Here is a 20,901-nt window from a genome sequence, read left to right on the forward strand (position 1 = left end):
GGAGAGAGGCACAGCTGAGCTCCTCAGGTCAAGCACCGCTGCTCCCTGCCCGTGGAGGCCAAGTATGAAAGCTGAGTCGCAAGAATACCCCAGCCCAGCTGCTGCTTCGGGTGCCGGATGCCGTCAAGTCACGTGAGACCATTCTGGAAGGGCGGGGACAGTGAGCTAGGCGAGGCTGGGAAGGGGTTCTGCTTCTTCACGTTTTCCTCCCTTGAGAACACTCTCCTGTTTTCAATTCGCTTCTCCTTTGATGACGTTAATTGAGCATGTTTTCAACATTTACTGGTCACTTGGATATCTTATTTGGGGAAGCACCTGATCAGTTGGGTTGTCATTTTTCAAAAATTGGCCTAAATTTTTGTTTTGTTTTCGCCTAATTTTTAAAATATATTTGGATAGATATATCGAAGTCTTTGTCGGGTATATGATAAATATCTTCTCTGGTGCTGTGATCTTTTCACAGTTGTAATTTTTTTTTTTTAATGAACAGAAGTTCCTGATTTTAATATAGTATAACTGATGGCTTCTTTATGTGTCCTGTTTAAAAATCTCTGCCTGAGGACATGTGAATATCCTCCGTCTATTTTCTGGAAAGCTTATTATTTTGCTTTTCATATTCAAACCAATAATCCATGATATACCGCTCAAAGTGAAAAGTGTTAGTTGCTCAGTTGTGTCCAAGTCATTGTGACACCGTGGACTGTAGCCCACCAGGCTCCTCTCTCCGTGGAATTTTCCAGGCAAGATACTGAAGTGGGTAGCATGCCCTTCTCTAGGGGATCTTCTGGACCTAGGGGTCAAACCCGTGTCTCCTGTATTGCAGGCAGCTTCTTCATTGTCTGAACCACCAAGCAAGCCCCTACTCACCATCAAAATATCTACCACTGAAAGGACACAGAGTTGTTAAAGACAGAAGAAGTGAGGGCAGGTGTTCAACTGGCACCGTCCCCTAAGAAGCTGAACATACACATCCCAACCTCGATCATGATCCTGAAACATGTACATATGTGCATGAAAGGGCACATACGAGGACACTTACTGCAGCAAGATCTGTTGTCAGCCTAAGTCTGGAAGAACCCCAAATATCCACCTACAGTAAAATGGAGAGACTGGGGTACGATGATACAGTGAAATGACACACAGCAAGGAAAATGCATGAAAAATTACTACACACGTGAACGAATCTCACAGCCAGTACACAGGCTGCACGCCTTCAGTCATATAAAGGCCGAAAACCAGGGGCAGAGTTAACCTGGGTTTAGGCATGAGGGGCTCCTGGGTGCTGGCAGTGTTCTAACATTCTGTGTTTGGAGCTTGGTGGTGGTTACAAGAACCTGAACCTGCCCATCTTGACCATTTTGTGGAAAATCACTGAGTTACATGTTTGTGATTTGTCTGCTTTTCGGTCTATATGTTAGTCTTCAATAAGTAAGTTTTATTAAAAAATAACAAAAACCAAAAACCTCTTGCCAAGTATGTCTGAAATGGGAACACAGAGAACATTAGATGTGATTATAAAAGGGTGAACTTAATGGTTCTGGAAATGATTTCATAATCCAGAAAATATCAATCACATTTCTTTCAGCAAATTTAAATATAAGACTTCAGAATCCAAAAAATAAGGAATCCCAACACTTGGAGGAAAGAATACTCAGCAGATGGGGAGATTTCAGATGACTCCGCTTTTTTCAGTTCGTACCTGTCTGACTTTACAAGAGGTCTCTGGAGGCAGGCCCTGCACACATGGGGACTAGGTCAGGGCCCTAGGGACACAGGAGGCAGCTGCATGGAGGGCTCTTGCTACAGGGCCACCTCCTGAGAGTGGGAAGTACTGACGGGTTCAGGATATAACTTAAAAATAATCAATAGGTCCTCCTAGGTGTAAAACACTTTGGGAAGCAGAGAAATTGTGGGACATTATTCTTGCCCTGCTGTCCTCCGTGAGGGCTGTGAGATGGCTCAGAAGCTATGAGCTAGGCATCAACCTGCTTGCTTCCCACTGATCAGATGTTTACAGCACACACCTGCATTCTGTGCACAAAGTATTTTTAAAAAGAAAAAAAAATCACAGAGCTTCTTGCTGAGGCAGAGTTCACCTAGGAGACCTGAGTCCTGCCAGGGCGAATCCTACGGAATCAGGATGCTGGAGCTGCTGATCCACAGAATTACCAGCTTCCCGGTGTTGGCCCGGTGGTCCCAGTGTTCTGGCACTGGCTGTGTGTGTGTACTGGGGTGGTCGCTTCAGTTCTGAAGGTCTCAAATTCTTCACAATAATGCATGGGTTTTGGTCAGAGACCAGGGTTTTTTTTAAAGTATGACCTGAATCACCGGCTAAACACTGACTTTTGGGTCCAGAATCTCAGTGAATTTGAACTCTCAGGGCCTAAGCCTGGGAATCTGCATAAATTTTCTAATGTTTACTTATAATTATGCCTTTTACCCCTTAATTTACAGTGTAAGCTCCTCACATGTAGGCCTTCCGTGCTTCCCACTCCTTTGCATCTCAGTATCCAGGACACCAAAGGTCTCAGGGGACCCTGACGATGTCACAGCTTTCCAGCTGTCTTTGTGAACAGGGGCATGGTAGAATGGGAGTCTCTTCTAGTCTTTTTTTTGATTTTCTACCGTGAACGCACACTGTCATTGTAGTAAGAAGGAAAATGCATTAAGTTTGGGGCGGGAGCGGGAGTGAGGCTGGGCAGCATGGCAGGAAGAGGAGGAACATGGCTTCTCTGCTCCTCATCTCCAGGACAGGCCTGCACCCCCCGACCCAGCCGTGGAAGGCCTCAGGCAGTCACTTCTGGTCCAGGCCTTGGTTCCCCACCCGTAAAATGCAGACCATGTCACCCTGCTGCATCCTGGGGGGCTAGAAAGGAGAGTGTAAACAAAGGGTTAAAGAAATGTAAGCGGCTGTCATTTCTGAGAACAAATGCTTTTATTTACTCATTCATTCAATAAATGCTCACTGAGTGTCTACTACGAATAAGCACTTATTAATGAACAGATCGTTCTTAGCAAAGGACTAAGTAGTCCTCTGCTTCCTAGGTGGCTCCAGTGGTAAAGAACCCACATCCCAAAGCAGGAGACACAAGCACACGCACACACGCAGTCCTCTGCCTTGGGGTCAGCCCGGGAAGCAGCAGGCTCCAGGACTGCAGCCCAGACACACTCTGCTGAGAGCACATGTGCCAGCCCCTCTGTCCTCACAGCGCCCCTGCAGGAGGCACGGTCACCCTCCTTTGTCTGATGAGACACGAGGGGTGACCTGCCCATGACCAGAAAGCTAGAGAGCGGCTGGCTGGACCCACCCACACTGCTGCCGCCCGCAGAGCTGAGCCAACAGGAAGGTTAGTTTTTTAAAACGTCTGAGGAATGACCACCTCTTCAGCAGTAAGGTCAGCGTAGCGGAGGAAGCTGGTGGATGACAGCCAGGTCCACTCTACATGTGTCACAAGACCATCAGCACGCAGGGTGCACCCGGGGGTCTTGGCAAACTTGCCCGTATGTCCTGACTTGCAGCTGGGGCAGACTCCCCAACTACTGTGGCTGTGCTGGGCAGAAGCCTTGCCCAGAGAACTTCACGAGCACAGGCAGATCCCCTTTTATCACACTCTGCAGACACAGTATTTTCAAAAAAATTGCAGGTTTGCGGCACCCCTGTGTTGAGCAAGTCTCTTGGCACCATTTTCCAAATAGCATTTGCTCACTTTGTGTTACATGTTGCTAATTTCACAATATTTCAAACTTCTCTACTGTTGTTATATTTGTTATGTGATCTGTGATCAGTGATCTTACTATCGTTAATTGTTTTGGGGCACCACAAACCACAGCCCTATGACAGCAAACTGAATGGATAAACTGTGTTCTTACTGTTCCACTGACCCGTCTCTCCCTCTCCTTGGGCCCCTGTATTCCCTGAGATGTAATATTGAAATTAGGCCAATTAATAACCTTGCAACAGGCTCTAAGTGTTCAAGGGAAAGGAAGAGTCTCATGTCTCATTTTAAATCAAAACCTGGAAACGATCAGGCTTAGAGAGAAAGATATGCTGAAAGCAGAGCCAGAGGCCTGCTGTATCTAAGTTATCCGAGCTGTGAATGCAAAGGAAAAGTTCCTGAATGAAATTAAAAGCACTGCTTCAGTATACACATTGATAAGACGAAGAAACAGCCTTACTGCTGATATGGAGAAAGTTTGAGCAGTCTGGATAGAAGATCAGGCCAGCCACATTCTGGGAAGCCAAAGCCTAATGCAGAGCAAGACCCCTACTCGCCTCAATTCTGTGAAGGCTGAGAGGTGAGGAAACTGCAGAAGGAAAGTGTGAAGCAGCAGAGATGGTTCCTGAGGCTGAAGGAAAGAAGCTGCCTCCAGAGCACGAAAGCGACAGCTGAAGCAGCAAGTGCTGATGGAGAAGCCGCAATGAGTTCTCCAGAATTCCAGCTCAGATCACACGTGAAGGCAGCTGCAGTGAACAGATGCTCAGTGTAGGTGATGAAGCCTTCTAATGGGAGAAGATGCCATTTAGGACTTTTGTAACTAGAGAGAAGTTGATTTGCTGTTGCTGTTGTTCAGTTGCGAAGTCATGTCCAATTGTTTGCGACCCCATGGACTGCAGCGTGCCAGGCTCCCCTGTCCTTCACTGTTTCCTGGAGTTTGCTCAATTCACGCCCATTGAGTTGGTGATGTAGTCTAACCATCTCATCCTCTGCTGCCCCCTCTTCTCCTCCTGCCCTCAATCTTTTCCAGCATCAGTGTCTTTTCCAATGAATCAGTTCTTTGCATCAGGTGGCCAAAGTCCTGGAGCCTCAGCTTCAGCATCAGTCCTTCCAGTGAATACTCAGGGTTGATCTCCTTTAGAATTGAGAAGTCAATGACCGGTTTCAAAGCTTCAAAGGACAGACTAACTCTCTTGTTAGGGGCTAATACCTAATGTTACGGTGATTTTAAGTTGAAGCCAGTGCTCATTTCGAAAATCCCAGGCTCTGAAGAATGATGCTAAGTCTACTCTGCCTGTGCGCTATAAACAGAACAAAGCCTGGATGACGGCACATCTGTTAACACAGTTTACTGAATGTTTTAATCCCACTGTTGTAACCTGAGGCTCAGAAACATTCTTTTCAAAAGACTGCTGCTCAGTGACAATGCACCTGGTCACCCAACAGCTCTGATGCAGATGGACAATGAGATTAATGGTTTTCACGCCTGCTAACACAGCATCCATTCTGTAGCCCATGGATCCAAGTGTCATTTTGACTTTTTAAGTCTTCTTCAAGAAACACATTCACTAAGGCTCCAACTGCCATAGGTAGTGAGTGATTCCTCTGATGGATCTGGGTAAAGTGAATTGAAAACCTTCTGGAAAGGAGTCACCATTCTAGATGCCATTAAAAACATCTGTGATTCTTGGGAAAAGGTCAAAATATCAACATACACAGGAGTCTGGAAGGTGATTCCAGGCCTCATGAAAGACCCTGAAGGGTTCAAGGTTCAGCAGAGGAAGTAACTGCAGATATGGGGAGAAGAGCAAGAGATCTAGAACTAGAAGTGGAACCTGAAGATGTGGCTGAATTGCTGCAACTTCATGATCAAACTTGAATGAAAGAGGAGAGCTGCTCCTTATGGAAGGACATGGAAGTGGTTTCGTGAGATGGAATCTACTCCTATAAAGATGTTAAGACTGCTGAAATGACAACAAAGGGCTTAGACTACGACATCAACTTAGTTGATAAAGCAGGTTTGGGACAACTGACTCCAATTTTGGAAAGAAGTCCTATTGTGGGTCAAATGCTACCAGATAGCACTGCATGCTACAAAGAAACCGTTCACAGAAGCCAATCCACACAGCAAACTTCACTGCTGTCTCGTTTTCAGAAACTGCCACAGGCACCCTAGCCTTCGGCAGCCACGACCCTATCAATCAGCAGTCACCAACATGGAGGCACGGACCCTCCACCAGCAAAGATGATGACTCTCTGAAGGCCCAGACGATGGTTAGCATGTTTGAGCTAAGAATTATTTAGAAATTAAGGTATGCATACTGTTTCCTCAGACACAGTGCTGTTGCACACTTAACAGACTACAGTATAGTGTAAGCATAACTGTTCTACGTACCAGGAAACCAAAACATTCCTGTGACTCACTCCACTGCTGTATTTCAGTGATCTGAATCCAAACGCAGAATATCTCCGAGGTGTGCCTGTATCCTGAAATGTGATTATTTACCATGGCCTTCCTGATGGGATCTGGAACTTTTTTTCAGACAGCACTAAATATAGGATGCTACTCTGCTTTATATGGCAATGCAAGTTCAAGCCAAAGGTTTCCTCCACGCTGGCACCTGACGCACTACTGTGGAAGCAAAAGACCAAGGAGAACACAGCTTTTGGCAGTTCTAAAGCTGGACTCGATCCCAAGGAGTTAATCTTTAAGGGGAAAGAAAAGCTCCTTAGAAGAATGGGGATTCATCTCAGAGAAAGGCAAAACTTGATCAGATTTTGCATCCTATTCAAGATCTTAAACATTTTAAGTAGTAACAAGTCAACATTATGAGAATACAAATATCTGTTACCCGCCCCGCGCCCCTCGCCGATTCTGAGGTGTCCGGGAACACAGTCAGATTAACATACCACCTATCCGACAGCTAAAGGCGTCCCTGGTGGCTCAGCTGGTAAAGAATCGGCCTGCAATGCAGGAGACCCCGGTTCGATTCCTGGGCCGGGAAGATCCCCTGGAGAAGGGAATGGCAACCCACTCCAGTATTCTTGCCTGGAGAGTTCCATGAACAGAGGAGCCTGGTGGGCTACAGTCCATGGGGTCACAAAGTTGGACAGAGCCAAGAGACTTTCACTTTATCTGAAAGCTGGCAGGGGGAACACAAACCAGTCTTTGCTGCCAGGCTTTCTACTGAATTGAAGAAAAGAATCCAGTGCTTAAGAGGCACTGAGTTGATGGAAAGGCTAAAGAAATGTCAATTAGTAAAATCAAAGTCTATTTTTAAATTCAGTTCTCTTCATTAAAATTGCTAAAAATGTCTGCAGGGTATGGAGATTAATGCCCATGGCTCTTTTTCTTGCTTTCACTTACCAGGATGTTATAAAGTAGCTACTTTGTTAAGATAAATATAATACTAAAAAGGGGCAGTTTGGGAAGCCAATATTTTTCTTTTGAAGGCAAAACAAAGACGGTAAGTCAGAAAAGCTGAAAATTACTCTAAGAGGGAACAACAGTTTTGCAAGCACATCAATCAGAAAAATAAGCCACTGAGTCAAAGCTAACTATATGGAACTTTTCACACTGAGGAAGCTTAAAAATACCAGATCCCTGGAAAGCTTAAGCCAATTTTTCCTTAGTGTGCACCTTGCTTTTTGTCATTTAGGAAGTCACAGCCTACCTTTTCACATTCAGTATTTTTCAATTCTTAAAAGCAACCATTAGATTTGGATGGCATTTTTAGGCAAACCGGTAATTCATTTGTCCCACTCTCTTCATGATGGATGGATGTATGAACAGAGAAAAACGTCCACCAGAATTTTAAGCATATGGCTGGTTCTAAGGGGATGTCTCTACACATTCCCCACCCCTTCCCCTCCAGCCCCTTCGAACCAAAGCAGGACTCATTTAGGAATGTTCTGACTGACAAGAATCTCTTCAATATACAATATAATTTGTGTTGCTTCTCTAAATCTTTTCTAGGGAAATCACAGTATGATTCCATTTCAGTGGCTTTCTGATGGGCTCCTACTCTCATCCTGGGTGGGTAACGACTGTTCTAAGGGCTGGGAGACTGGAGGCTCAGAGGCCACACAGCCAGGCCTGGAGAGAAGACAGAGGGGAGCCCGGCACAGGGCCCAGGGGCTTTGCTGTTTTCACAAGCATCCAGAAGCAATCGTCTGCACTTTGGAAATTTGTTTTTGTTTCTTCACAGAGGTAAAAATGTGGGACAATAAGACCATCTGTGCAATGCTTCCAAACTAGACTTGGCCACACCTTTGGCTTCAAATAGCTCTACCAGTTACCTTTGACCTTGACCTGGAGGTAGCACATGCTCATTCTAATTTCAGGAAAAGACAGCCTTTTCTGTGGCAAATGCTAGAGACGGACTCTTCTCCTTTCCAAAATAAAATACAGACCCATCTGGAACAAGACTGCCCGCTGCACTCCTCCTGTGCTGGTTGCAGCCTCTGAGGCGACGAGAAGGTGTAGTGCATCGGTATGCCAGCCCTTCATTTGTGTTCCCCACACGACATACGGTCACCTTACAAAGCCAAGGGTGAGCTGGATTTGAAGGAAGGAGAGAGAATCTGGTGGACTAAAGGAAGCATGTCTATTGTAAGCAATGCTGGAAGGTTTCCTACTTGATAAAACAGTGAAATGCTGCACCATAAGCCTTTTCAACAGATAACCCAATTGTCACAGACTTCCTTCACATGGTCCAAAACATGACAGCGGCAAAGGTACAGGTCTCTGCACTCTGCATGGAATAATTCGTATGAAAAAGAATAAACGCGATGGAGTCCTTTCCCCATCAATTTCCTACAATGGGGTTAAAAAGCTTAACTGTTTCAAGCGTTAACGATTACAGACTGGGCGCTGTAAAACTCCAGGAGCCTATGTTTTGTTCAGCTCGTGTGGCTTCATATACGAAAAGAAATAATTGTTGTGAAGAAATAAATTAGAGCCATTCGGGTAATCATGCAAGCCAGTCGAGTCAGGACCGACTTTTGCCTGTTTAAGACAATCTTAGCACACCGATCCCCTTTTTCTTCAGTTCCGTGGGTTTCCCATCTGTCTGCTTGAGGAGCATCATACAGGGCTCCCACTCAAGCTGCCTTCCCAACGTGTTTGTTTTTACCCTTTGACGATGAAGGTTTCCCAGGCACCAGCAGCATTATTCCCATGTGAAGAGGCGTGGCAGCTAGGGGAGCCTCCTGGCTGTGCACACCAGCATTCGGCTCTCAGACACAGCTTGGCACCGGCACACCAGGCACAGGCCTGATCCCCAGGCTGGACGATATTAATTCAAACAGGATGAAAACTCACAAACACTCTATTTTGGGTATAAGATCTGGGCTTTTTTTTTTTTTTTAAAGACAGTTCATATGCTTTAAAAAGTATTCTCTCCAGATTATAAAAGGTTAGTTAAAATTGTTTAATAGGAACAATCTTGGACAAGCAGAAATAGCTTTGATTTGAAGAACTATAGCCATGTACAACTGGGAAGGCTCCACAGGGTGGTCGGATGGGATGGTCTGTACCTGGTCTAGAGACTTTGCATTAGACAGGTGACTGATGGACATTCTGCCCTCTCTCAAGGCACACGCCACTTCTGAAAACTGTCAGCTTTCCACACCGACTGTGATATTTTATTTACATTTAAAAATAACTTCTCTTCTTCAGTGTAGTGGAAACGCCCAGAGACCAGTCATTGAAACCCCTCCCTAACACAAGTGCAGAACAGCTTTATTGATCTCTGGATTTGTCCAGTCATTCCGAATGTCATCCAGGTGGTTATCAAAATCCACGAGTGTTTCGTAGGACCGGCTGTCCAGGAGCGATGCTGAGATCCTCTGGGCCTCTGGCCAGTCTTCACAGTAATCACTATGAGGTGAGACAGGAGAAGTCAGCCTCTTACTCAAAACGCGTGGCTTTTCAATAGAGTAAACAGGAAACCAGCCGCGCGCAGAGTAGTATAAAGGAAGCCAAGGGTGAACTCTAGCAAACACATCTAAACACATGAAGATACATATAAAGGATATGAAACATGCAAGAGATAACCTTCAAATGAAATTCTGAAAAAGCTGGAGGTAGATGACTGATTGCAAATAAACCACAAAAGCCTGGGAAGAGGGTCTGGCTTAGGGAAAGGTGGCCTGGGATTGGGAGGGGAGACCCGTGAGTGACAGGATGTCCCCACTGCTTGGAAACCCTGTAGGCCTGTCCTCTGGGGGCTGAGGAACACCCGTGACTTCTGTATGAGGTGTGCACACTTCTCTAGAGAACATGTAGCTTAAAAACCCAGGAGGCGGGGGTCAGGTCTCCCGTGCAAGCAGCGTGCCGGGACTGGCCCCAGCGCACGCGGCCCACGGGCCCCCCGGGGAATGGGCACTCACTAGTGCGGGTCTCTGCAGCGCCATTTGTTTTCGTGGTGTTCATACACGTGGATCGTGGGGACCACACAGTCCATCGTGAACTTAGTGTTGTCTACCTGCAACGAGACGAAGGGCGCACTCGCGAACAGAGCCAGGACCTCCGCGGCAGCCTGCGGGTCCCTCCCTGGGGCTCTCCCACGGGGGAGGACTCCACAGGGATGTCAGGGACGGGCGCAGCAGACACCCTGCCTCAGAGTGCACATCACCACAGCCCAGGCTCACGGTGCATCACATGGGAGAAGCACTGAGTACTTGACTGCTTTCTCACACACCCGAAGCTTCCAAACGTTACGCTGCCTTCCCTGTTAGAATTTCATCTGAACTGAGAGGAACAGGGCTCCTGACATGAGCTATGTCCGTCCCTGCTCCCTCTGCTGTGCTGGTTGACCTAATTCAATGCGTCTCAGACTTGAGTGTACATTGGAATCATCTGGAAGCTTATGGAGACATAGATTCCTAGGCCCCCAGAACCTGCATTTCCAATAGATTCCCGGGTGGTACTGATACTGTGAGCATGGGGATCCCACTTTGAGACCCATTGTAGCTGAAAGACCCCCCACCTCTGGACACCCGTGTGCCATGACTGCAGCGGCCCTGACTCAGCAACTTTAAGCCTGCAGTTGGGAGAAGACGGCCGAAGGAGGCCATGGTCTGATGAAGTAAGTACCTGCAGAAAGGAAACCGCTCACAGACAAAGCTCCCCGTCAGCAAGAGGCTGCTCAGCAGCTGTCCCCACACACAGGACTCTGGAGCGAGCGACAGTGACTCACCATGATGAGAGCCGTGTCACTGAAGCCCTCGGCGATTCTGGAGGCCACCTTTTCTGCTACCTGGTTTGGACTGAGAGGGAAGAACCAACGAGGTTACCAAGTTTTAGCTGACGCTGGGCAACACTGTCTGCCTGTGGCAGAGTAAACAGCAATGACACAAAGACCAACAGCACCAGTAAGCTACCTCCCGTGTGGGGTTACACCCATTTAGGTAGCTTTTGGGGACTGTGATCCCGCTGCAGTGACTTGTTGCTCTGCTCAGGGCAGACCAGGGGCCCTTGTCTTTTCGTGCATCTTTCCCTCTGTACAATCAGTCTCAGCTTTCTGAAGCAGGGACTGAACCAGAAAGAAACACACTATACAGTTACGACCCTGTCGTCGTGATTGAGGTGAAAAAAGCAGGCTTAATGCTTTATAAAAATAAATTTAGCCAATATTCTATTTTTACCTTTAAAATTGAAAATTTACAGAGATGTGTGATTATCTGCAGCATCGTATTAAGAAAAATGAAACAAAAAACAATGTAATAGACAAAGGGCCCCAGGGAGTCTCATCCCCCAGTCACCCTGGAAAGCCCTTAGAGTGAAGGCAGCGCTGCACAGGTGTCTCGAGGGCCGGGGTCCCGCAGCCACCGGCTCATCTGTCCACACCCTTCCGGAGGCTCCTCTGTCACGGCTGTGGGTGGAGTGCCTCCTGCTCCTGCTGCCACAGTCCCCGCACCACCCGCACAGTACGGGCTCCGGGGCCTGCACCACAGGCCTGGGTTCCAATGTCTTCCAAGTTCAGTGCAGCAGCTTGAGGGCAAGGGCCAGGAGTCCGTGGCTCAGCTCACCACAGAGCTTGGCCTGGGGCAGGGGATTCACACTCTGGCAGCTTCCTTCGTGTAATAAGACCAAGACTGACAGGCCGTGAACAGGCTCCAGTTCATCAACATAGGGAGGCAGGTGGACTCGAAGGAGGGGCTGGTAAGAGACGCACTGAGGAGAAACCAGAGGCATGCACGGATGCAGGGACCAAACAGTCAGAGATGTCTTGGGAAAAGCTGAAGAATCAGGGATCAGAGAGCAGCTCTGCATGTCGTCCACAGAGAGGCTGGCACAGAAGCCGCTCTGAGTCCATGCTGCGCTGGGGACTCTGCCACCCTCAGTCCTGACTGGGCCCAGTCCTCTAGAACAAAACAGTTCACATCTCTGGAAGTGCTCCATTGGCTTACTGTATTATTTCCCCAAATGCTACTGAGTCCCACCACTTGCCTATGCTGGGCGAGTGGACATGAATCCGGGAGGCATTTGGTCTGGGGCCCTTCACTGCACCCCCTGACTGCCTGGACACGGGAGCCCATCAGCTCTGCCTGGCCACATGAGCAAAGCTTCAGGGTCACCCAGCTCGTGCCTCTGGCTGCTCAGGGTGCCGACTCCTCTGGGACTCTCTCTGTGAGATCATGTCAGGCTGGCTGCTGGCCATATCCCTTGACCAAAGGACACTGTTCTTCTCAGGGCGGCGGAGGTGGCGGGGTGGACACAACTTCCTGACCCGACCCATCTTCATTCCTTCAGGCAGGGCAGGTGCCAGCTTTTGTCACCAGCTCTGGGTAATTGCACCACCCTCCTTTCTCTGACAGACGGTTCACACCTCTGGAGATAACCAGCTTGTTAAGTCCACCTCAAATTACCCTAACATTAGGATGTTATCAGTTTTTCTGCTAGGACATTGATGCAGAAACAAAGCAAAGATCTCAGCTTTGCTCGTTAGTGAGAACCACCATGGGGGCAACTAGCTGGATAAAAGAAAACAAGACCTATTGTATGGGGAAAGTAGCAAACACCATGCTTTCGTCAAAGCAGCAGACCCAAAGAACACCAAACCTAAAGTTGCTTTTTTTTTAACCCCCCAAAAGAGTGGAGTTCTTGCCTGGTGTTCTGCCCTACATCAATCCCAGTTTGGGAATGGGAAGCAAGGCACAGCGCAGGGGGGACTGAACAGGAGGCGCTGGACTGTTGCTTTCGCTTTCAGAATTCCCTTTAAGCAAAATAAAGACAACACAGGACAGAATCCCAGCATTCATCTGAGTCTTTAGAATAACTGGTGTTTGGAATGACCCGTACCCCAGCCCTCCTGGAATACGATCAACAGCACGGAGGGGCACTGTTTCACAGACTGCGCCCCAGCACCCCTGCAGTACTATCTACAAGCACGGAGGGATTCTGTTCTGACAGATTCTGCACCGGGAGCCCACTGAGGGGTTTCGAGGGGTTTCACAGGGATATACCTGGCATCCTTTACTCGTTCATTAGCTTGATAATAACCAGCAATCACGTAGCTATTATCTTTGCACCACGAATCAATCTGAAAAGAGAACAAAATTTGGGAAGAAAAGGTGAATGCTTTTTCCTTAAACATCAAGTCTCAATAAACAAAGGAACCTCCCTCCCTCAACCAAATGCTGGGACAAGACAAACAGAACTCCTGTATCCTCCTCCCTACGAGAATGAAATGCGGGAGTTTCCTGGTGGCCTCTGTTGTTCGGTCGCTAAGTTGTGTCCTAGTCTTTGCAACCCTCATGGACTGTAGCCCACCAGGCTCTTCTGTCCATAGGATTTCTAGGATTCTGGGCTTTCACTGCTGTGGCCCAGGTTCAGTCCTTGGTTGGGGAACTGAGATCCCACCAAATTATGGTGGTGGTATGGCCACCAAAAAACAAACACACACCAAATGGGTGTATGGGTGTTCAGGGGAAAGGAGGCCACCGCAATTAGCTTTTCCACAGTCCATAGGAGGTCAGAGAAAGCAAAGAGCATAGGCTTCCCCTCTCTCGGAGGTGGAGTGTCTTCCCACAGAGGAGGAGCCTGCAATGGCCGGGGGTGGGGTGGGGTGTGAGGCTGGACACTAGGAATGACCTCCTCCCCTAGTCCTAGCAGAAGGCTCCAGCGCAGACACATAATAAATGGGTGTAGTGCCGTGGGTGAGGGGGAACCAGTGTTATCCACTTTCTCTGACAAGATGAAGCACTGAGGCCTTCTGGGGCTTGAACAAGCCTTCAGGTCGTTAAAATCAATCCTTCACAGATAGCAAACTAAAGAGCTCAGAGAGGGTCTAAGCTTGCACAGCCAGAAAACAGAGGCAGCATGGGAATCTGAGTCTCTTTCAAAGTCAAGTCCTTCAGTACTGTTATTTCAGTATTCCTTGTAATACACTATGAAAACCCTTGTGCTGGGATGTGGGGTGCAGGGGAGCACGCGTGCATGCACTCACAGACTTCCCTGTGGCATGCTTTTAAACAGGAGCATGGCTGCAGATATTTTTTTTTTTCTTTTCTAATTTTATTTTTAAACTTTACATAATTGTATTAGTTTTGCCAAATATCAAAATGAATCCGCCACAGGTATACATGTGTTCCCCATCCCGAACCCTCCTCCCTCCTCCCTCCCCATACCATCCCTCTGGGCCATCCCAGTGCACCAGCCCCAAGCATCCAGCATCGTGCATCGAACCTGGACTGGCAACTCGTTTCCTACATGATATTTTACATGTTTCATTGCCATTCTCCCAAATCTTCCCACCCTCTCCCTCTCCCACAGAGTCCATAAGACTGTTCTATACATCAGTGTCTCTTTTGCTGTCTCGTACACCGGGTTATTGTTACCATCTTTCTAAATTCCATATATATGCGTTAGTATACTGTATTTATGTTTTTCCTTCTGGCTAAGTTTTTTGTTTTACAATGCCACTCTTCTCATCAGATTTAGCATCCTGCAGATCTAATGTGATTATTAAAAACAAAAGGTCGTCCTGTTTTGCTGTAACGGAATTTTAATAATACACTGCAGGAAATTCTATTCTCAGCTTGCAAAAGAAGAGATACAACTGATCCTCAATTTTTTTCAAAGTGAATTAACTGGTTAAAAAGGGTTTCTTTTCTTTCTTTTCCCTTTTTAAACATAGCTCTATTCGTTCTTTTTCTCAAATTCTGGTTTGGGACTCCAACAGTCTCCTTTATGACTAAAAGCAGACATTACAAAATGGTCACAGTCCAAGGTTCCCTGGCTCACACGAGGATTAGAATAGTAATTCTGCCCTCCTAAGAGCTCACAAATTACCATACTGGGTCAAAACCAAGGCTCAATGAACCAATTAGAGGCTTTGGTCATCCACCCAAGAGATGAGGGCTATGTCGCCAAAATATTTATAATGGCTCTTTCACTCTAACTTTGAGGCAAATTATTCCACAACTACTTATATTTTATTTCTATCACCTCTTAAAAGAATGAGTCTTGGAAACTCTACTGCTGCTTACAGCAGCAAAATTCTTTCATTTCTTTCTAAATTTACCTCCACGTGGTATCCAAGGGCATAGCCTAGTTCTAAAATCTGGCACTTGGTCCCATTTCCTGAACTCACACCCACCCACTGGCCCGCCCTTTGGTGTCGCCCTCTTAGCCTCTGTTTCTGATCCAAGACTGGTCTCTTGAGGGCGTCCTCATGTAGGTGATCCTCACGCCTGCCCACCTCTGCGCCCCTCGCCTGGCTCCGCATTGTGGGCTGCTCTTACATCCAGAGTCACAACTACAGAGAGTGTCCTGAGTCTGGTATGAACACTTAGTGGCCTAACACAGCACAGATCTGGCTCACAAGTCGGAAGTCAAAAACAAGTCTGTGGGGCTGCCTCTTGGCGGAGACTTGAGGGTAGAATCTGCTCCCTGCCTTTTCCAACATGGAGAGGTCACAGGTCACTGCATTCCTCGGGTGGTGGCTGTCTCACTCTGACCCCTGCTTCTGTGGTCAAAATTCTCTTCTCTGACTCTTACCCTGCTGCCTCTTATGTGGACCCTCTTATGTGAACCCTGGGTCTATCAGATAATCCAGGATAATCATCGCATTTCAAGATCCTTAACTCAATCTTATCTGCCATCTCTTGTTCCACGTAAGGTTACCTGTCCAAGGGTCCAAGAACTAGGACGTGGACATCTTGGGGGGGGGTGCATTTTTTGGGGCCTACCACAGCTACCTTTAATGCAAGGATAAGATGATTATTTCCCACTGCTGCTATCCCGCAGCAGGCTGCACCACAAGTGCAGGGTATCAGTTCCCTGACCAGACGCTGAACTCAGGCCACGGCGGTGAGAGCACCAAACCCTGACACCAGGCCATCGGGAGCTCCCACAGCAGTCTTCAGTGAGCAGTCTAAGCTGCTCCCCAATCTTGCTTCTGGGCTGAAGGGAATGGTTTGGGATTCAGTCTCCAGGAAACACACAGGGTCACCCTGTACCTGTGCTCAGACAGCAGAGAAGGCATCTGACAGGATGGTGGATTCTTGTGACAAACGAACATACCTCAACTGACACTTTACCTAAAGAGGGGTGGATTCCTATATAAAACACTCTAAAGGCCTAACCAAATTCTAGCAGAAAAATAGTGTCATGACCTTAAACTTCTAGTAGAACTCTTTGCTTTTTGTTTGTTTTTCTGGCTGCATCACATGGCTTGCAGAATCTTAGTTCCCCAGCCAGGGATTGAACCTGAGGCCCCGGTAGGGAAAGCATCGAGTCCTAACTACTGGACCTCAGGGAACTCCTAGTAGAACTCTTTGAAGAGGCTGCTCCCAAAGTGAACCAGGTCACAAAATGATTCAAATAAGAACCACCAAATGAAGTCTGGATGCCTGTGATGGGCAGGCACAGCCTGTCCACTGTCCAGAGAGACACCAGTAGCCACCAGTTGATGACTGGAGAACCAGCCATCAGAGTCCACCGAGTGGCGAACACAAGCTTCAGTGGACCAGACGTCATCAGTGAGTGACGCAGCATAGCAGAGTCGGTGTGTTGCAGGAGGCAAGCAGCATGGACAGTCGGCCGAGTGGGGATGGGGCAGGTGGCTCTTGAGGGGTTTCAGAATCCTGCAGTCAGCCCAAACAGCTTGTTAACAAAAAGCCCAAGTGGATTTAAGTGGCAGATTATACAGTAGGCAACTCGTACCCTCCAAGTGGGGCAGGACAAAGCAAAAGAGCTGAGAAGCTGTCTGAACTCTGTTCTCAGTGAATTCGTTTCTGCTGCTATGGTGTCCTCCTGTGATGCATCTTGTGAACAATCAAAATGAAAATGTTCACGATGGCACTCTGATACCTGGCAAGTGACTTTGATACAAGGTCCAAATCCTGCTTTCACTTATGCGGTTTCCTTTACTTTTCAGATGGAAAGAAGGACACTGTCACCTTGGCACAAGCCGCCACCCTCTGTTCACGTCTTTCAGGCCTGCTCCCTCGCAGACATGCAGGAGAACTACTACAGGCTCGGGCCCACTCGTCCATTCCCAGCTAGGCTGGACAAAGAAAGCAGCTTCTCTTGGCAAACTTGCTAGTGTCCGCATGAGCCAGGCACCTGGAGTTCTCATAATACTGCATGCACTTCCGTGACCACAGCCACAAAGCAGGCAAGGCAGGGAGCTGCTAAGTAAGTCACCCCAAGGAGGGTGCTGCTCCCACGCTGGTCACTTACAAGCTAGGTGTCTGGGAGCCTCCCTGTCTGCAGCAACACCCAGGCCCTGGAGTCTAAAACTAGAGGGGTTGGCGAGTTTCACGGAGAAGAAAAAGATCCTTAAATCAGCAGCTGATTCTTCCATGAGGAGGAGCTGGCTTTGGAGGAAGAGCGCTGGAGATAAGGGGCCTGGGAACAGAGAGCGAAGGTCACGGGAAGAACTGAAAGGAGAGCCCAGAGCAGCCAGCTCCCCCTCCCAGGAGGAAGTAGGGGGCTGAGCGAAAAGCCAGAGGGGCGGTAGCCTGTGCAGATGAGCACAGGCAAAGCACACATGGGGGCAGCAGAAGGAATCCCAGGCCCAAGTCAAATGAGAAGTCATCAGAGCAGAAGGTACCAACAAGCAGCTCCCAGCACTAGGAAATCACAGTGGGGGTGTGTGTGTGTGTGTGTGTGTGGGGAGGACAAAGAGGGCTTAGGCAAACAGCAGCTTTATGCTAATTTCCCTACTGACATTTTATGGGTTTTTGCTATTAGAAATAATTCCATCACTACTTACGTCAAAGGGTTATAAGGATAAATTAAGATAACAGGCCTAAGTACTTAAAAAAAAATAGAAAGCACCCAGAAATGCATGGATTTTTTTTTAAATGGAAAATTATAATGAAAAGCCTTGCAAAGGAATTTGATGCTGCCCTTTGATGGACAGAATATCAAGTCAGTCTTTCCCACTTATCAAAAATAACCCAATACAAAACTCCCTGAATAGAAACAAGCCATCAGAATTAGGCCTCGTTTATAGTTTTATGGATTTAAATGCTTTATTAAAACATTTTCTACAGCTGATAAACTGTGGCTGAGATTTTTCATTGCCTTCAGGTTATAAAGTTGCTAAGACAAAATCTGAATGATATAAACTTAAATATCTTAACAGTAACACAAAAACTTGTAGATGGTTTCAAATGGCAATTTTTTTCTTTATGACTTTATTTTCAAAGTTATTTAATTTGTACTCAATTGACATTGTTCTCCTACTTGTTAAATGCTGAGTCTATGATTCAAAGTTTTGATCAATATAAGAAAAGTGAGCACAAGTTACCATATTGCTTGGTAGGACAGACATTCAGACAGTTTTTACTGTCTTAAAAGAGGCTAAGTGCAGAAAACCTAGTTTGCACTTAATTCTGTTGGACAGGAGACTCCAACACTGAAGGGCACACTTGGGGAAACACTCGAAGGTGCATCTGGAGTACAGATGCAGTGGTGCAGAGCGAGCAGTGCCCCTGAATGATTTCTACGATGAAGTCTGTCCACTGCTCACGTCTCTCTCTGTCTGGTCCCTTTATACTCTACCTTCTAGCTCATCTCTAAAAGTGTGTCGTCCCCCCCCCGCCCCGGCCCGGTTTTCACCTGGTCCCTCTGTCCCCTTCCTCCAGCCTTGCCCCTTGGGCCACCACTTGCATGTCCCTTTCTCTGGGCAGCCTGCCCTCCCTGACTGTCCCAGCCTGGGTCAGCAGACCCCTCCCCACTTTCTGCTTGACCCCCCCATATGGCACTTATTCTTCAGTACTGTACTTGTCTGCCTGGTACAAGTTCAACCGCTACACACGTACTGTATTTGATCCATAGCAATATCCTTCCCCTTAGCACAGGCTTGGCTCTACTGGAAAGCTGGATAACCCTGCTTAATACTACTGGTCAATAGAGTTCCCTGCGAGTGACCGACTGCACTGCACATATCCAATCACCACACAGTTATCTTGATAGAATAATCAAGACAGGAAGCTCAAAAGACTTGCATTAAAACAGACACACGCATACCCCAGCAACACACTGATACCAACAGCACATTTCTTTAGGAGCTAAAATGTTGATTCTATACACATCATCTACTTTCTATCTATGTTCTGCCCCATGATGATAGGAAAAAATTCACACAATGACTCAGTTTAACAAGTACTCAAAGATGTGCCCAGTAAGCTTAGGCAAGGACTGCTGGTCTAAAGATACTTCCTGCTTATTAAGAATTTACATGGGTGTCATAATTAGGTATTTACAAAATGGATTCATTTTACTTGTTGGGATGTAGAGAAAAAGGATTTCTACTACTCTTCTCAAACTTAACTACTCTTTGCATGAATCAACTAATTCTCTTTTAGTATCTTAGTTTATACATATTCGAAAAATTCTACCTCAACCCAGGCAGGTCTGAGCCTACTCCTCCCTAAGGTTTTAACTCCAATTTACAGGTCGTCTTTTTTCCTTCACTGGTCACCATACCTCAACAACTACGGCCCAAAATTCAATAACCAGTCGGTCTGTTCCTACGCCACACCTTTTCCCACTGTACTTCAAATAAATCAGTCGTGAGCAGACCCACAGAAGTGTGCGGGCTGGAAGGCCAAGTCTGCTCTGGCTTTCAAATTCCACACACAGTCTTCAGCTTTTAAAATCACGGTTGCATTCCAGATATCACTAAGGAAGACAGACAAGCTCTTGTTCACGGAGCGCTCGACGCCGCCTTTCTAACCGTGGGTCCACCCTGGGTGTCCCGGGGCAGTAACGTGGTTAGAACCGCGCCTTGACACCTACGGCAGACACGGATCCGGCCGCGCGACGGTGCGCGCGAGCCCAACGGCAACGTCCAAACTCCCCGCGACTCAAAATTCCAAATACAGACGCTCGGTTCACAGCGGCTTGTCTCTATAAGGGCTACCGGTGTGAGAAAATCGGTGCCTTTTCCGTCGCCTAAGGCGTTCTAAAAACACCCGGGACGACTAAGGTCGCCCCTTCGGCCGCTGCAACGACGAGCTGCCTGCCACCTGCGGGGCTCTTGCTAAGTGCGTGCGGGCAAAGACCAACGCGCTCTCGCGGGTCGTCCGTTCACGATCACGGCGAACTCGGCGGTGCTGGGTCCCGAGACTCCGGCTGGACCACCCTGACCTTCTAGCCGGGACGGCTCGGAAGCCGACTGTCAGCCCGTCTCCTGTCCCGCTAACTCTGAGGCAAGCCCCTTTCCGCGCTTACCAAGGTGAGGGCCACCTCCAGCATGGGGGCGAGGGCCAGGGTGCCGTGGAAGAGGGGGATACAGTCCACGAAGAGGGTGTGGTGGGCGCCCGGGCCGCCCAGGGGCAGGTGCTCCTTGCGTGGCTTCTGCTTCTCGGCCACGAGCAGTCCGTTGACGGCGCAGTGCGGGTACTTCGCGCCGTGCAGCACCATCTTGCAGTAGGCCTGGGTGGTCAGCTTCACCCCGGGCATGCTGAGCCCGGGAGGGCCCCGGAGGCCCGGCGCCGGCCGAGGCCTGGATCCGCTGCCTGGCCGCGCGGCGCCTCAGGGGAGAAGGAGGACGAGGCGGCGGCTCCCTGGCGCGGCCCGCGGCTGGCGAGGGCCCCTCACGGGCCCAGACCCGCTCGAGCTCCGCTCCTCAGACGCCGGCTAACCACCCGGGAGAGGCCGACGCGGCCACCTTAAGACTCCACTGGCGCTTTCCGCCGGGCGCCGCCGGAAAGCGGACGT

The 20,901-nt window shown here is 48.2% G+C and overlaps 1 protein-coding gene across 2 annotated transcripts; it reads right to left on the reverse strand.

Annotated features, from left to right (window-relative positions):
- Positions 1–9,133: 9,133 nt before the first annotated feature.
- EMC8 (ER membrane protein complex subunit 8) lies at positions 9,134–20,896 on the reverse strand. Of its 2 annotated transcripts, XM_019978789.2 has the most exons (5): positions 20,413–20,869; positions 13,188–13,264; positions 10,919–10,988; positions 10,110–10,204; positions 9,134–9,597 (listed from the first exon to the last, which is right to left on the reverse strand). In XM_019978789.2, exons 1-5 carry the CDS (start codon positions 20,641–20,643, stop codon positions 9,438–9,440), a joined length of 633 nt encoding a protein of 210 aa, XP_019834348.1. In that variant the 5' UTR covers positions 20,644–20,869; the 3' UTR covers positions 9,134–9,437. The 2 variants fall into 2 exon arrangements, with proteins under 2 accessions (XP_019834348.1, XP_070626513.1); XM_070770412.1 differs by lacking the exons at positions 9,134–9,597; positions 10,110–10,204; positions 10,919–10,988 and adding an exon at positions 11,340–12,085 and having other exon boundaries at positions 20,413–20,896.
- Positions 20,897–20,901: the final 5 nt, after the last annotated feature.

The sequence above is a fragment of the Bos indicus genome, chromosome 18 (genome assembly GCF_029378745.1).
Source record: "Bos indicus isolate NIAB-ARS_2022 breed Sahiwal x Tharparkar chromosome 18, NIAB-ARS_B.indTharparkar_mat_pri_1.0, whole genome shotgun sequence".
Taxonomy (NCBI): domain Eukaryota; kingdom Metazoa; phylum Chordata; class Mammalia; order Artiodactyla; family Bovidae; genus Bos; species Bos indicus.

Excerpts from the sequence above, each read along its gene's own strand:
- EMC8 (XM_070770412.1), bottom strand. The coding sequence starts at position 20,643 with ATGCCCGGGGTGAAGCTGACCACCCAGGCCTACTGCAAGATGGTGCTG. Across the intron at positions 13,265-20,412 it reads TGGAGGTGGCCCTCACCTTG|ATTGATTCGTGGTGCAAAGA; the intron begins GTAAGCGCGGAA and ends TTCTCTTTTCAG. Across the intron at positions 12,086-13,187 it reads GAACGAGTAAAGGATGCCAG|AGGACTGGGCCCAGTCAGGA; the intron begins GTATATCCCTGT and ends GTTTTGTTCTAG.